Raw genomic sequence first — 15,927 nt, 5'->3', positions numbered from 1 at the left:
CACAGAACAAAACACTGCAGATGAATCGTTATGTTATAGATTAATGTCTCTCTGATATTGTGCCTCATGAGGACAAGCATAGGACAATATTACATGTTTGCGTTAAGCTTCTAGATAGTACTCAACAGGAAATAACAGGGGAGTGTGCGTAATAATAATTTAGATGCGGGGAGGTTCAGTGTGAGGGATATTGCCTTCAGGTTTATAACCAACAAAGAGGCTATGCCATTAAGCGGATAAGTCGTATTTTGTAAACTTAAAAAAGATAGAAGTGTTACTTGAGTGTTTTTAGGCACAAGGGTATGAATCTTGTTATTTTTTCTCTGAAAACTGATGATTTCTTCCTCGTTTATATGACCTCAGTGAGTGACAAGCAGGAAAGAGAGTGCATGTGGGGAATGGGAATGAGTGTCGAGGGGGACTTGGGGGGAAAGTGGATAGCAGGGGAGCCGGCGTTGGGGCAGTTAAGGAAGGACAGCATAGTGCTTTGATTGAGGCCAAGATGATGGTCCTCCCCTCCCTGTAGCCCTGCTCAGACTGCCTTGACTGAAGCATCATTAGGCAGTCATAATGTCAAGGTTAGCTGAGGACGATGTGTCTTGGTGCTGTAACGCATGGTAAGGGTCCCTCTAGGTTTCCCCCTTTCCCTGCACCCTGATTAGCCAGCAGCTACTGTTCGATGTGCGCTACCCACCTGGGAAACTGTGATGCTGCACTTCTTGGCCAGCTCTTCTTTAGCCTCCTCACTCGGATAAGGGTTGCTGAGGTGTGAGTAGAAGTACTCGTTCAAAATTTCTGTCGCCTGCTTGCTGAAGTTTCTCCTTTTCCGCCTGAGTGGGGAGCAAAACGAGAGAATGGCCGGGCGAGCCTATTAGTGGGACCAGCATTAACTCATCCATTTGGATCACACAAATTGCACAATCAATCTCGCACATAAATGGTGAAAATGATGAGGAATGGGCTCTAGGAGCCCTGAGGGGCAGAATACTGTATTGTGTCCTGCTGAAAGTCTTGTCAAGACAAAAAACAATCGTGTTCCCACCAAGACTCTGGCAAGCAGACACACAAACAAATGCACACACAACCCCAAAAACAATGTTTAATTTGGTCTGTTGGTCTCCAATTTTCTGTCCAAGCGTGTAATGTGCAGAGTTTAGTGCAGTGGATGGGTGGGCTTCGTGATGGAGCGCAAAGCCCAGTCGGAGTGCATCTCGGTACATTATAGAAATCATGGCATGCACAGTTGAGCATTGTTCCTTAAGTGCCACAGCCCCAGGGATCTCCAGCAGAAACAAGCAAACTCTAACTAGATCTGGGTCCGCTTTCCTCCCAAGGGCACTACTTATCACATTCTTGAGCATTTGCTTATTTGTTGCCGTGTTTACTGCGCCTAGCATGGGCAGCGGGCAGCAAATGTGCTTCCGCTCGGTTTGTTTGGCCTAAACTTGTGTTGAGCCTCGCAAAATTGCACATTTCCACACTCAACATTTGTTTTACACATGACCTGACACTCAATTCAGTTTGTTCTCAGGTGGGAGGGGATAATTGTCTGGAAAACTCCTCATGCATGGAGCATAAGCAATATTAAAATCAGGCATCTCTTTTATAGCTGCCTGTTTTGCCCGGAAAGTAAAATGACTTTGGATAAAAGTAATGCATAACAAGTCGTAGAAATATTTGACAAACTAACATTAAACTTCTCAAAGGGAAGTTTGCGGGTTTTTTTTGTTTTGTTACATTGATACATAGATTCATACATAGATTTACATTGAAGCTCATGTGAAAATGTTCTTGATTGTGAGATAATCAAATAAATACAAAATTGCCTTTTGGAGGTAATCCTGCGAAAAGTTACAAATGTTATCAATCTATTTTGTGTGTGTGTGCAGGGGGGCAACTAAACTTTATAATAATAATACATTTTATTTTGACCCGCCTATCACTTTCGCCTTCCACCAAACCTATGATCTTCTGGCGCAAAGTAAAAAGACCCCAATGACTTTTGTTACATGAGTCAAAGCAATAAACTTGTTAATATCATACACTGACCTGGCATCAAGGAATCTGGAGCGCAGGATCATGACAGCTTCACATGTGCTCTGTTTCAATTGCATCTGAATAGAGCTAAACTTGCGATGGATGATTCCCACCATGCGCTCTATCTCTTTGGGTGAGATGGGCCGCGTACGAGACTGTTCCCGCAGCAGGTTCATCACATGGGTTGTGAATTCGTTACATGCCTGTCGAGTAGAAACACATAACAAAGAAGTCAGTCCGTTTTGTAAATGTCAGTCGTGAACTCTTTAGGTCTCCTAAAAGCCTGACGGTGCTTTGTTGACTATCACACACATTTTTCATATAGGAAATGAGTTCATTAGATGCAAGCTCGTCTTGTTAAAAGCTTCGACTGAGTACAGTATTTATATATTACTTTGCCATAATAGGTGAAGTCATGTATGAATATAAATGTCAATTTGCAATTTGGCTTTGGCCTAATGCAGAGCAAATTTAAACAGCTTTCTGTTAAGTCAGTAGTTCATACATGATTAATTAGAATAACCCATTTATGTGGTGCACACTTTAGCTCATTACTCTGAGTAAAATTCGTTAAGTATTTACATTTAGATAATTAAAATCAGGAAATATCCCTAAGAAAGATGCATTCACTCCAGGCAAAGTGGTGCATGCCCCTACAAACCCACCTCCACTCACTGAGAGTAAATTACGTCTAATTTACCTCTCTTACTTGATGAAGCTACATTGTTGCTACATCTTTCATTTTCTTCTGTTTTTCACTCCATAATGTCTCTGTGTTTAATGGAAGTATCAATGTACCAAGTGAGATACTCATGCTTTTAATGACCATATTTAACAAAAATTATTATTATTATTTTAAGTTAAAACAGTGGGAGTCGACCATGTAAGTATAAAGATCTTGTGTCCTTTACCATGGGAAGTCGCCTAAAGTTAAACTGTGGGGGTACTTTAGGCTAGAAGAAGACCAAAGCTTTTACGTTTTAGGGCAGGAGACCTAATGTTTGATTTTTTTGTGATACAGTGAGCCCTCGCTACTTAGTACTACAGTCCATCGTGGATTTTTTTTTTTCAAAAAAAAAAAAAAAAAAAAAAAAAAAGAATAAAATACAGATGAGCTGTCCCGAGCCGATCGCGTAGTCTCACTCTCGCTCGTTCCTTCCCTCTCCCTGCTATTTGTTCATCAGGCCGTGCACTGCAGTTGCTTTTTAAAGTTAACGATGTTGACAGATGTTTGTGTCTGAAATTGTCAGTCACGAACTTCAAACGCGCCGCATGCATCAATTACCGTTTAACTTGTTAAACAGTTGCTGTGGCAAATCATTGTGTGTAAGTGAGCAGTGGAGTGGAGTGAGTGGAGTTACTCAATGAAGCATTTAATGAAGGCAAGCATTTTTCTATTACAGTACTTTATTCTTTCTTGTTTAAAAAAAAATAATAATTCATTGTTTAAAATATATCAGAATTATTCCATTTGAAGTGCTTAAAATCCATTCATTAAAGTATATATTTTTTAAATTATATTTTGGGAAAAAAAGGGGGAAAAATGTGTTAAATATATCTCTTTCCAATGGTGAAAATGAATAAATACATTGAACACAAATATATATATATATAATATATACAGTGGGGCAAATAAGTATTTAGTCAACCACCAATTGTGCAAGTTCTCCTACTTGAAAAAATTAGAGAGGTCTGTAATTGTCAACATGGGTAAACCTCAACCATGAGAGACAGAATGTGGAAAAAAACAACAGAAAATCACATTGTTTGATTTTTAAAGAATTTATTTCCAAATTAGAATGGTATGGTATGGAATGGAATGGTAAGTATTTGGTCACCTACAAACAAGCAAGATTTCTGGCTGTCAAAGAGGTCTAACTTCTTCTAATGAGGTCTAACGTGGCCCCTCTCGTTACCTCTATTAGTGGCACCTGTTTTAACTCATTATCGGTATAAAAGACACCTGTCCACAACACAGTCAGTCACAGTCCAAACTCCACTATGGCCAAGACCAAAAAGCTGTCAAAGGACACCAGAGACAAAATTGTAGACCTGCACCAGACTGGGAAGACTGAATCTGCAATCGGTAAAACGCTTGGTGTAAAGAAATCAACTGTGGGAGCAATTATTAGAAAATGGAAGACATACAAGACCACTGATAATCTCCCTCGATCTGTGGCTCCATGCAAGATCTCACCCCGTGGCGTCAAAATGATAACAAGAACGGTGAGCAAAAATCCCAGAACCACACGGGGGGACCTAGTGAATGATTTACAGAGAGCTGGGAACACAGTAACAAAGGCTACTATCAGTAACACAATGCGCCGCCAGGGACTTAAATCCTACACTGCCAGACGTGTCCCCCTGCTGAAGAAAGTACACGTCCAGGCCCGTCTGCGGTTCTCATTTGGATGAGAAGAGGACTGGGAGAATGTGTTATGGTCAGATGAAACAAAAATAGAACTTTTTGGAAGAAACACAAGTTCTCGTGTTTGGAGGAGAAAGAATACTGAATTGCATCCGAAGAACACCATACCCACTGTGAAGCATGGGGGTGGAAACATCATGCTTTGGGGCTGTTTTTCTGCAAAGGGACCAGGACGGCTGATCTGTGTAAAGGAAAGGGGCCATGTATCGAGAGATTTTGAGTGAAAATCTCCTTCAATCAGCAAGGGCATTGAAGATGAGACGTGGCTGGGTCTTTCAGCATGACAATGATCCCAAACACACAGCCAAGGCAACAAAAGAGTGGCTTCCTAAGAAGAATTTCAAGGTCCTGAAATGGCCTAGCCAGTCTCCAGATCTCAACCCCATAGAAAATCTGCGGAGGGAGTTGAAAGTCCGTATTGCCCAACGACAGCTCCAAAAAATCAGTGCTCTAGAGGAGAGCTGCATGGAGGAATGGGCCACAATACCAGCAACAGTGTGTGAAAAGCTTGTGAAGAGTTACAGAAAACGTTTGGCCTCCGTTATTGCCAACAAAGGGTACATAACAAAGTATAAAGTATTGAGATGAACTTTTGGTATTGACCAAACACTTATTTTCCACCATGATTTGCAAACGAATTCTTTAAAAATCAAACAATGTGATCCCCCCCCCCCCCCCCCCCCCCCCCCCACATTCTGTCTCTCATGGTTGAGGTTTACCCATGTTGACAATTACAGGCCTCTCTAATATTTTCAAGTGGTAGAACTTGCACAATTAGTGGTTGACTAAATACTTATTTACCCCACTGTATATATGCGCTACTTCACAGTTTTTCACTTATCGCGGGGGGTTCTGCTCCCCATTAAGCGCGAAAAACGAGGAAGACCTTCATCAACCATGTTTTGTCGAGTGCTGCACGGTCATGCTTGGACTAATAAGGGTCCTTCTCCAAATATTTATGAAACATTTGGAAGAATAATTAGACTTTTATAATTAGTCTTTCATCTGAATACTGTATTTGGAATGTTTAGAAAACTGTAAAGCAACTTTTTCCCTCCTAAATAACAGTTAAATATATAAGTCATGGTTGGGGAGAGGGAAGTCCGGGATTCCCTTCTAAAGCTGCTGCCCTTGTGAACCGACCACGGATTAAGCGGTAGATAATGGATGGATGATTTTTTTTTTTTTTTTTTTTTCATAATTAATCTCTTTAAATAAGACATTGTTTGTGCATACATAATACTGTCTTCTTCATGCTAGGGAGATCCTAACCTCAAGACAATAGAGACCACACTTACCTGTTCATATTTCTCCAACTCTGTGTGGTAGATCTGTCTGATCTGTGTGAGCTTGGCTCTGTAATCGGAATGTTCAATAGAATTGTCAGCTGCCCCGCCCGAGGCAGCGGCTGCAGCTGCGGCGGCTGCAGATCCGCCACCCTTTTCTGGTCCCGCCACGCCCTCTGCCAGCAGCATATTGTCTAAACGCATGAGCTGCGGGTCTGGTGGGTCCTCCTCCTGGGCACCCCGGATGCTGAGACCTGCAGCAGCACAGACAAGGGAGAGAGGGACTCACATGAAGCCTTGTCGTGACATACATAAAAAAGACATTTTTTTAGCTACCCTAGTGAGAGGTGCCCTTTCGGTGTAACTAAAGAATGAAACACTTTTTAGAATTATGATATAACACACATACAAATACAACGAAGAAACATAGTTTTGTTGTTGTTGTTTGTATCAAATTATAACCACAGTATAAAGAATATTTGTATTTGAAGCTGATCAAACCTGACAAAGCTGTTGAAAACAATTAAGAGTATTAAATCTAAATGATTTGCCAGAGCGTGATTTTTTTCCTACAGGTAAGTCAACACTTTCTGAGAATACGCTGTGTTCCTGTCGCCCATGTCTAAGCCTGTTCTTTTATTTACACACGGCAGTGCACACAGTGTACGGCGAGGATGACATGACAGCAACATCCATAAACTGACAAATGCTCAATTGTGAAGTGGCACTCCTACTTTGTGAAGAGATCCTAAACAGAAAACTATACCTCTCTTTTCTGACACAGTGAATGTCAAGAAGTCTGCAATATACCTACTTGTTTGTTGTTGTTTTACTTTTCTTTCTTTACTATTAAACTGTGATGTGTAGCACTGGTTATTTTCCTAGTAGCATGATGAGAGTCCAATATATGCTATGTTTTCGTCCATTAATTCAAATTTTGCAATCCGTCCCTGCTGTTCTCTGTTTCAGCAGTCTGTCAGTAAATTCTAATCACCCAGTAGACATCATGCATGCACACCTGGACTGATTGGCAATGCAGCTTTGATCCCAGGCTTGATCGTGTATTTAAAAAAAAAAAAATACAGAAGAACAAAATGGGTCAGTATAGCAAGCAGTTTAGTTTATAGAATGAATGAGTGCCTCCTTAAATATTCTGATTGGTAAAATGATTTCAATTCAATAATCCTTCTCATTTCAGGGATGTTAAACAGCTAATTAAAGCTACATTAGGATAGGACTGGCCTCTGGATTCTAAATAAGAAGATTAATTGTGTCAGCTACCAGGCGGGCAATCAGAGAAAGCTTTGACTGACTGATTGACTCTGTGCATCACTCACAGGAGTCAACACTAGACAGAAAACGTGAGTTATAATTGTGCTTTTTTCAGTAAACAAATACACACACAAAAAAATGCACTATCTGCATCACTCTACTGTTGATTCCACATTTTGTTGAGCTGCAATGTCAGTAAAAAACAAATTTGCCTCTATTTATGGATTGACTGGCTTTGAGTCTTTGAGGTGTAATGGTGTGAGAGGAGTGGATGAATGTGGCTATTTGTGTTGGAGACATTGAGATGCTGGACAAGGCTCCATCAGGCTCGCACAGCCAACCCAACCATGTGGACAATATGCCGCTTGCTCCACTAACCCTCGTCCACATCACACATCACAACTCTCACACCCATAGCTCTCGTTGTGGAGGGAACTGTTCCAGGTTATGCACACACAAAAATGGCACATGATTCAAATGTTGATATATTTCAGTATGCCCTAATAGCTTTTGGTTTGTCTGCTACTGCGGTTCATATTTTCCTAATTCAGTATTTATCGCTCTCCGATTCAAGTCAAGCTCTCAGGCTTTACTTTTCCTCCGTGTTGCAGGTAGTGGTAAGTAGCTAGGCACGTTTTTCATGTCAGGTATATTAAATATAACTCTGGGACATGGCGTACATTTCCACAGAAAACCCAGTTGTCACTTTTATTCTGCTCACTCTGTGTCCAAGCGAAATACCGCTGAGGGAATTTACAGGGCTTTTCAACTAAATGGGCATAAATCACTAGTTTCATTCAAACCAAATAATCACAGACCATAAAGAGCTACTTGTCTCTCACCATATATAACCACAAAGTTCGTGTATGCAATAATGTGGCCATTCACAGCAAAGGAAAACAGAGCGCGACATTAGTAAGTGACATGTAATCCTGTTAGTCCGCTGACATGTGGAGTGGCCATGACATTTTTATCATACATGTCCATTTCTATTTGGGAAATCAGCAGGATAAAAATGATTACTCTGCTACCCTGTGAAGCCGAAGGCCCCGCAGGAGTCCACGGAGGTGTATTTGAGCCTCAATCAGCTATAGCAGGTCATTTATAATACACACGTATCAAAAGCTGATGCTTTTGTCTCCCGTTGAACCACGGCTAGAAAGAAAAAAATGAGGGGGGTGGCAAAGAGTTACAACATCGAAATGTGTCTCAGTCTCTGTTAGGGAATCTTAAATTTGCGGAATCACTGTCTCAACTCAGAGTCATCACCCGAGTCTCTCCAAATAGGCTCAAGCCAGATAATATCTTTAATTTGCTGTGTGGTTGACAAATCTCTATAGTAACTTGCAAAGCCATAGTCACATTTTGAAATGCTGCTTGCCTGCACAAATCTTTATCCCATTTTTTTGTCTGAAGATATGGGTATTAAAACAAGTTTGGGCACCCGGGTTAATCCACCTCCACAGTCAAAGTGGGATTTATCTCAGTGCGAAGGAATGTGCATGAGCCGTGTCACCTTGGTGCACCTTTACTACAGCAACTTGAGAATGAAAAATCTATAGCTTTTCTGGTTACTTCACATCACTCCAATGACAATGGCTCTTTTAATTACCTGAACTGATTTAATGATATATGAAGAAAAAAAGCCTAAATCAGCCTCATTTGTCATTCAAACAATAAACATTGAGAATTTTTCCTCTGTGGATGAGACAATAGGAGAAACTATGATAAAAGATCTCAGTCAATTATGGATGTTTCTCCTCATTTTTTCAGCCATCACAGTTTGATAAAAGTAATAACATTGTTCACGAAAAGACTGTGCAGCTTTTAATCCCATATACTGTAACAAAATTTTCATGTGCGCCTGTTGACTCGTCCATCAATCCCTGCTTGAATCACAGACAGTGATACAACGGTTGCCTCAGGGCGCTTTCCTTTCCTCCCACTTCCTCTTCCCTTGTGCTGTCCGTTATTCTGTGGGTTTAGATGACCTTTGCCCCGCTGCTTGTTTACTCTCATCACTGAAGTGCGAGCAGGAGAGCCATAAAGGCAGAGCCCTGCTGGGTTAATGTGGCCAGCTCAGGAGGGAAGGGGCAACGTCGGGGTCCTCTACCTCATTCTGCTGCAATGACTGCACCTTCAAACACCAGATAACATATGGGCAAAACATTGCTGCATGCAGATATACGTACATGCGTGGATTTATGATCCCCGAAATTCATCTTGATAAACCAATTTTAGTGGCGCTTTGGCGTTTGATGACGCACTATGTGATTGTGTCCACCGTAGGACATCCTTCTCATTACAAGTAACCCTGACCTCCTACTGCTGTGCTTCCAGTCTGTGCCTTTAGTCCAAGGCTCCAGCCACATATTGACACCCTGTTCATCTAATTGCATTGATCCAGAAAGGTCTCCCAAAGCCAACTGATCGAAAACAAAATTTATTTTCTGTCAATATTTGCAAAGGTCATCTCTCCTAAAGGCATGCTGTAAACAGTGTGAGAAGGGATGTGTCTGGAGGAAGACGAAGGGTAACCGTGGCATCTAGCCTGTACTGGGTATCATCCAAGGTGAGCATTAACTCCAGGTTGGCAGTAAGGATCCAAGGCTTCTAATCCACCATGTTATTAAAACCCACTGCCAAAGCAAAACATTAGAGAATACAGAGCGCTTACAGTATTTATTTCACAAAGGGGGCAGTGTCACCATTGCTGCGTTCCAAGTCTCCTTTGACGTCACGTCATCTTCTTTGTCCTGGTGCCTGGATCAGTGACTTTCAGCCCCAGAAGCTGAGAGCAGGATCAAATTACCACTGGAAATCTTTTGTTCTGACAAATGAAACATAAGGATCGGCTTTCACGGATGTTTTGAAAAGGCTTTTTTTTCACCTCCTTCAACCTCTTTTTAAAAACTTGGCCTACATCTACATGGCACAAAGAAACTGAGAGACTGCCTGCGGGCTCTCTATTGCATGTACAGTAATTAACATTCCATTAACACATTAATACACATTAAATATTCCCAATGTTAATGGCAGAGTAATTACCATACCTGATACCACACTGTGGGGAGGCTAAGCACATTAGCAACTTTGTGTGTCATTTCCTGAGGTGAGTGAGGTACAATGGGTATATTTAAAAATGCTTCCATTGCACACCAGGTGTGGTGTCCACACCAGAAACAAAAATATATTTAAATGTTTTTGTACTATTGTAAAAGCAAGAAGGCACATGTGCATGACACTTAAATATCCTGAAAACTACTATGACAAATAAATGTCCCTCCAATTTTGTTGATATTTTAATTTATCAGAATAAGATTTTGACATTCTCTTATCTACTTCATCTCAAAGCTGATGGCTTTCAGGTTTTACCACACTGGACAAATTCTACTACTTTCAAATGTCCAAAAAGTATTGGAAAGCTCAATAATTAATTCAGAGCCACATAGAACCAATTGGAGTTTTTAGTCTCTTTGTTTTGTTCACATTCATGATTTAAGACGCAACTCAAAATTTGCAGTGAAACAAAGCTTTCAGAAAGTGAAAATTGGCATTACATTGTATAATACAACGTTAAAAATTCATAGCCACACTGTGCGTGTTGGGTGGCTGCAGAGTCAAATGATTCAAGGAAGAACACAACCTAAACAGGGGAATCCCTGTCTAGAATGATGATGTATTTCCCACCACAGTGAGTGATAAGCTAATCAGCTGTGCTGACAGTGAAATGTTAGAGCCGCTCAGTGCCAAAGCTGGGTCAAGACTTCCCCCATCACACACCCATAGTACACGAAAACAGGCAGCAAGTGGGATAGTGGCGGGTTATGCTCAGATGATGCCTGACAAAAAGTGGTCATAAAAGACGATCTCTGTCAGGTCAGGTAGCCTTGATGACGATCCTGCCTTTTAACCATCCAACAAATGTCTGCCAGAGTGGCTGAGGGTGCGTTAAGGTGCCACTCATGACTTCTTCGTAAAGACATGGGGAACAGGGGTGGGCACAGCATGGGAAACAACTACCCCAACTAATATCTTGAAGACATTTTGCTGAGCACACTAAAATTAATCACTGTCCAGTAGTGGCACTGACATTTGTGTGAAGTGACACCCTACATGACAAAGTAGGATGCAAGGAGGGGGCTGGAGGGCTGCCGAAACAAGAGCCACTGTCACTCTTGGTGATCACGCTTGCATGTGCGTGATACACAAGTGTGTCTGTGTGTGTGTTTATATTTGGACATTGTGAGTGGCTGCTTTGTTTCCAGCTCTCGAAGACTCGATGTGGGCACATGGCCAAGTGGTACTGTGATGGCTGACCAGGCCTGGTGGTGGTGGCCTCACGCAGCGGTCGGGGAGTCTGGCCAAGTAAGTGGACAGGACCTTTGCTACAGATCACAAAACAGACTGACCGTACAGCGTTTCAACATGGGGCTCACATGGTTCACAATGTTTCCTCGACACATGACTGAGCTGCAATCACAGAGATTTTTGTACAATACCAATGGACATAAAGTGTAATGTACTCAAATTAGAAGCACATTAATATCACGAGTTATCACCTTGACTTGCGTTTGGTACGACAAGATTGCATTTCACCTTGCTTTGTCGTTTTAAAATATGCTTTCTTTTATATTGTATATTTAATGTTATGATAGTCTTGAGCTGTTAGCCCAAATTTTCTGCAAAGGTAGACTGATTTGTAATTCAGACCCCAAGCAAATAATGCAAATGTGAATCTGAAAGCCACTTATGAAATACCCCAAGGCAACTAATCAGTCCTCTACTCACTCCAGCCTTTCTGTAGCCTCCTAATTAGAAGATGGAGATCACATGAAACCAGGTCACACAGCAGGTCTTGTACACACAGATAACCATACACATTTTGCAGGAAAGATTTTGCCCAGACACCAAGTGTTGGTATTGATTCTTTTAAATGCTCGAGGTGCAATAAAAAGAAAATGAATTCAATACATTTCACATATCTAAACTGCATTTTATTCAAAGCATTTTGTCAGTGGTTCCTAGTAGTTTGCATTTGCATGCATACACATGTTGGCATGTGTGCGTGTGAAGGCAACACAGACGCATAAACAAAGAAACGGCATTGGTAGCATACAGGCAACCATGATCCACTGCCAGAGAGATTATTCTTTGTAGTGGCATTCCTGCAAGTGAGTTGACAGTCCATCATTTAGATTTTGCAGTGTATTCACGAAAAGGCTGCATTGCCTAAAGCAGAAGGAGCTGCTCTTTCCCCCAGTGTCTTTTGTAGGAACGAATTCAACTCTAAATTGTAAAGCCCGAATCCTTTGCGAGGCATGCTGGCGTGTTAAGGACTTTGCTGTGAGGCAACTGAGGTTACGACGGAGCTTGATTCTCAGGGAGAACTGCTAAAGCTCACAAAAACACATCCACTTCTTGCGTCTTGGGCTGCACGCACCCTCACAACAGCCTTGTTTCTGGAATCATCCGGAGCCTGATGTTGCAGGTTACAACTAGGTCTGCAGAGTGCAGTGCGAGGAGTGGGTGGGCAGATCAGGTCCGGGCCAACAACAGCTTGTGACAGAAGCAGGCCAAAGAGGATGCTGAGACACGCAGAGACTTAACAGGCAGCCGGCCTGCCATCCACTCTTTTTCAGCTCGCCTTAAAGTCAACACATCACTTCACATTCATTGCAACTGTCTCTCTGATGGACAAAATAGAGTTTCGTATTACCAAAAGAAAGAAGTGGAACAAGATTAAAAACAAATATGAATCTATTATAACACAGGAGAATGTACACATATTAAACAACTCTCAGTGTTATGACTTCTATACCACTTAAACGACTTTATTTACTGATATATTTTTTAGTTAATGTGAAATTGAGCATTATTGTATCTTTGTAACTGACAAGAAAGCCAAAGTACCAAATGCGATGTTAGACTGGAGGTGTGCCATTCACTGTGACTTGTTCACCCTCTTATCCAAGATGAACTGTGCAGTCCTACTCATGTCACCCTTGTCATCAGTACACAATGCCTCTCTGCATCAAATCCCCCTCCTGGACTTCAGTGGAGCAGAGATGAGGCACCGCTGAAGCAACACAACAGCTCCCATTGCGTCTCAGCACGAGGCGAAGGAGGGGCAGGAGGGGGGTAGTGCTGGGAGCCCGTGCCCATAATTACAATAATTAACAGTTGCAGATTTAATTGGAAGGGAAGGCATTAACAGGGTGAACACTGTGGACGTGCATGAAGGGGGAACCTCTGCTCCAAGACGCCTTTGTCTTCCCGGGCACCTAATGGCGCTTTGACTGCGGTTGGCAAATGCTGACACGACACAACACAACACAACACAACCTAGTGGAGGGTTCAAACGGCAGGGCTTGTCAGGACTCATATTGGACGTAGATAATTAAGTGACAGGTTAATGAGAATGCCAGCTCTTGATGCCATTCATTTACTGTATGTTATTGTCAATTAATGACTTTGTTTTTATGTTTTCATTGTCCACTTGAGTGGAAAACAATGAATGATTTACCACATGCCTAAGTAGAGTGAGAAACTTGAGATAGATTGTTTAATTTTGTTGGATCTACTACACTGTGTCCACAGATTAAATGTCAGAGTCTAACAATCCTAACATGGATCGGCATCAAACGGCACAAATTTCAATATACTGGACTGTCTCAGAAAATTAGAATACACAATATTCTAATTTTTTGAGACAGTCCTGTGTATATATACAGGACTGTCTCAGGAAATTAGAATACACAATATTCTAATTTCCTGACTGTCTCAGGAAATTAGAATATTGTGTATTCTAATTTCCTGAGACAGTCCTGTATATATACACAGGACTGTCTCAAAAAATTAGAATATTGTGTATTCTAATTTCCTGAGACAGTCCAGTACTGTACATACATATGGTGGAAAGCACTCAGGTGACTTGAAGTTCTGCTCTGAGACCCCCAATTTGGCCAAATTTCAAGATTGTCTAAAATGCATGTGTGATACATCATTGGAAAGCTTCAAATCTCCATTTTCTGAGGGAAGAAAAATTTTGAACAGGAGGGCATTTTGAAAAAAAAAAAAAAAAAAAAATGTTTTTAAACAGCAAAACCCTATCTGGAGGCGAGAGCATGCGAGAGCAGAATTCCAGACGCCATGACTTTAACGAGATATTATCGCGTACTTACCTTGTTTCGATCAAAAAACTCCATGTAGCATGTATCACTGAGTGTCAAGACAGCTGGATTCTTTGGGGATTTTATGGGTGAAACATGGCAATATAACAAGGGTTGTGATGTTGCCTGGTATACCAGACTCACCACTGTTCCAGCCATTGAGTCTGGCAACAGTCCGGCAGGTCAAATTCCGAGGGCGGAGCAAGCCACAGCAAACAGACAGTGGAGTGGATCAATCAGTGACGGGCAGACGTGAAATTGTTAACGCGACAAGTAATTAGCATGAGCGGAGAATGGAGAAGTTTATTCAACATGGCTAGCGCAAGCCACGTTGACTGTTGTCAATGACTTGTTTCGATGTGTGTTTGGTAATTCAAAACTGGTTTTACCGCAGATTGGAACATATTCTCGGCTCTCCCGTTCGCCATCTGAGTTGTTGTAGAGACGACTTTCGGCGCGCAAGAGTGACGTTAGTCGTTAAGAACACGTCACGCAAATAAACGAATCTGATTGGACGGTTGATTTTGTACCTTGCTCGAGAGGCCGTTAATGGGCTGGGTCCTAGACAATTTCTCACAGTGTTTGAAAAATACAGGGAGAATAGTCTGGCTGTGCCAAGCAAGTCGCGATGCAGAAATCGCAGACATTAAGGAGTGGTCGAGATTTTCTTTTTCATATATTTACCCTTTTGAACGTTTTTTTTCAATTTTTCTTTGTTTGGATCGATTATTTATCATCTAACATATCGGAGAAAATACGACAGTAACAAAAAAAAATACAATCAAGCGATAGTTATGAAGTAGACATAAAAGTTTAAAATATTTTTTAAAGTCTTTTTTTTTTGTAAATGAAATATTAGACATCAATTAATGATTCTTATCTCAAAATGACAGACATTTTGAATAATAAATATAATTAATTACCTTCGTTTTATGGCTGGGTTAAAACAAAAGCGGTTGCGCATCGTCTGTAAACGGGGGTTTTCAGGGTAAAACGGACAAATTAAAAATAGTTAGGGGGCTTCATGCGCCATGAATCTGCTATGGCAGCATACAGACATATTGTTTTATCAAACACAACAATAGTTTTGGCTTAAAATACAGCAGTTTCTTTTCAAGCGGAGTACAAGAGCAGAAACTGCTTTTTCAGTCCTGTCTGTTTTCCGCCATATATATATATATATATATATATATATATATATATATATATATATATATATATATATACACACAGATATATATTAGGGCTACCAAACGATTAAAATTTTTAATCGAGTTAATTACAGCTAAAAAATTAATTAATCGTAATTAATCGCAATTAATCGCAATTCAAACCATCTATAAAATATGCCATATTTTTCTGTAAATTATATATATATTCTGTAAAATAAATTGTTGGAATGGAAAGATAAGACACAAGATGGATATATAGATTCAACATACGGTACATAAGGACTGTAGTGGGCATTTCACTCTACTGTCATTTAAATCTGTCTATGCTGTCCTCACTCCGAAGCGTCTACTTTTTCCAAAGCTAGACAGCTAGTGAACGACGCCTTAATAATCAGACTTCTTCCTTTTCTATCTGATTTATTAATAAAATGGCCTCAAACCATTGTCCTCTTTAGACCGCCGTAAAACAACAAAAAAAGTACACAAGCATTGCATTAGCAACAACGTTTGCTTAGCACGCTATACAGGTTCACTAAACATACACAAAAAGCGTCTCATAC

The 15,927-nt window shown here is 40.9% G+C and overlaps 1 protein-coding gene across 8 annotated transcripts in view; it reads right to left on the bottom strand.

Moving 5' to 3' along the window:
- The window catches only part of pbx3b (pre-B-cell leukemia homeobox 3b), a 74,001-nt gene that overhangs the window by 10,417 nt on the left and 47,657 nt on the right, over nt 1–15,927 (bottom strand). For all 8 annotated transcript variants that reach the window (XM_057831823.1, XM_057831827.1, XM_057831825.1 and 5 more), the window contains exons 3-5: nt 5,764–6,005; nt 2,050–2,240; nt 695–830 (exon numbers count right to left, since the gene is read on the bottom strand). In XM_057831823.1, the coding sequence (XP_057687806.1) occupies nt 695–830; nt 2,050–2,240; nt 5,764–6,005 (569 nt within the window). The remainder of the gene's footprint in view (nt 1–694; nt 831–2,049; nt 2,241–5,763; nt 6,006–15,927) is intronic.

The sequence above is a fragment of the Corythoichthys intestinalis genome, chromosome 3, assembly GCF_030265065.1.
Source record: "Corythoichthys intestinalis isolate RoL2023-P3 chromosome 3, ASM3026506v1, whole genome shotgun sequence".
Classification (NCBI taxonomy): Eukaryota; Metazoa; Chordata; class Actinopteri; order Syngnathiformes; family Syngnathidae; genus Corythoichthys; species Corythoichthys intestinalis.
Note: the sequence above shows the minus strand (reverse complement) of the source record. Positions and strands in the feature narration are given on the sequence as shown.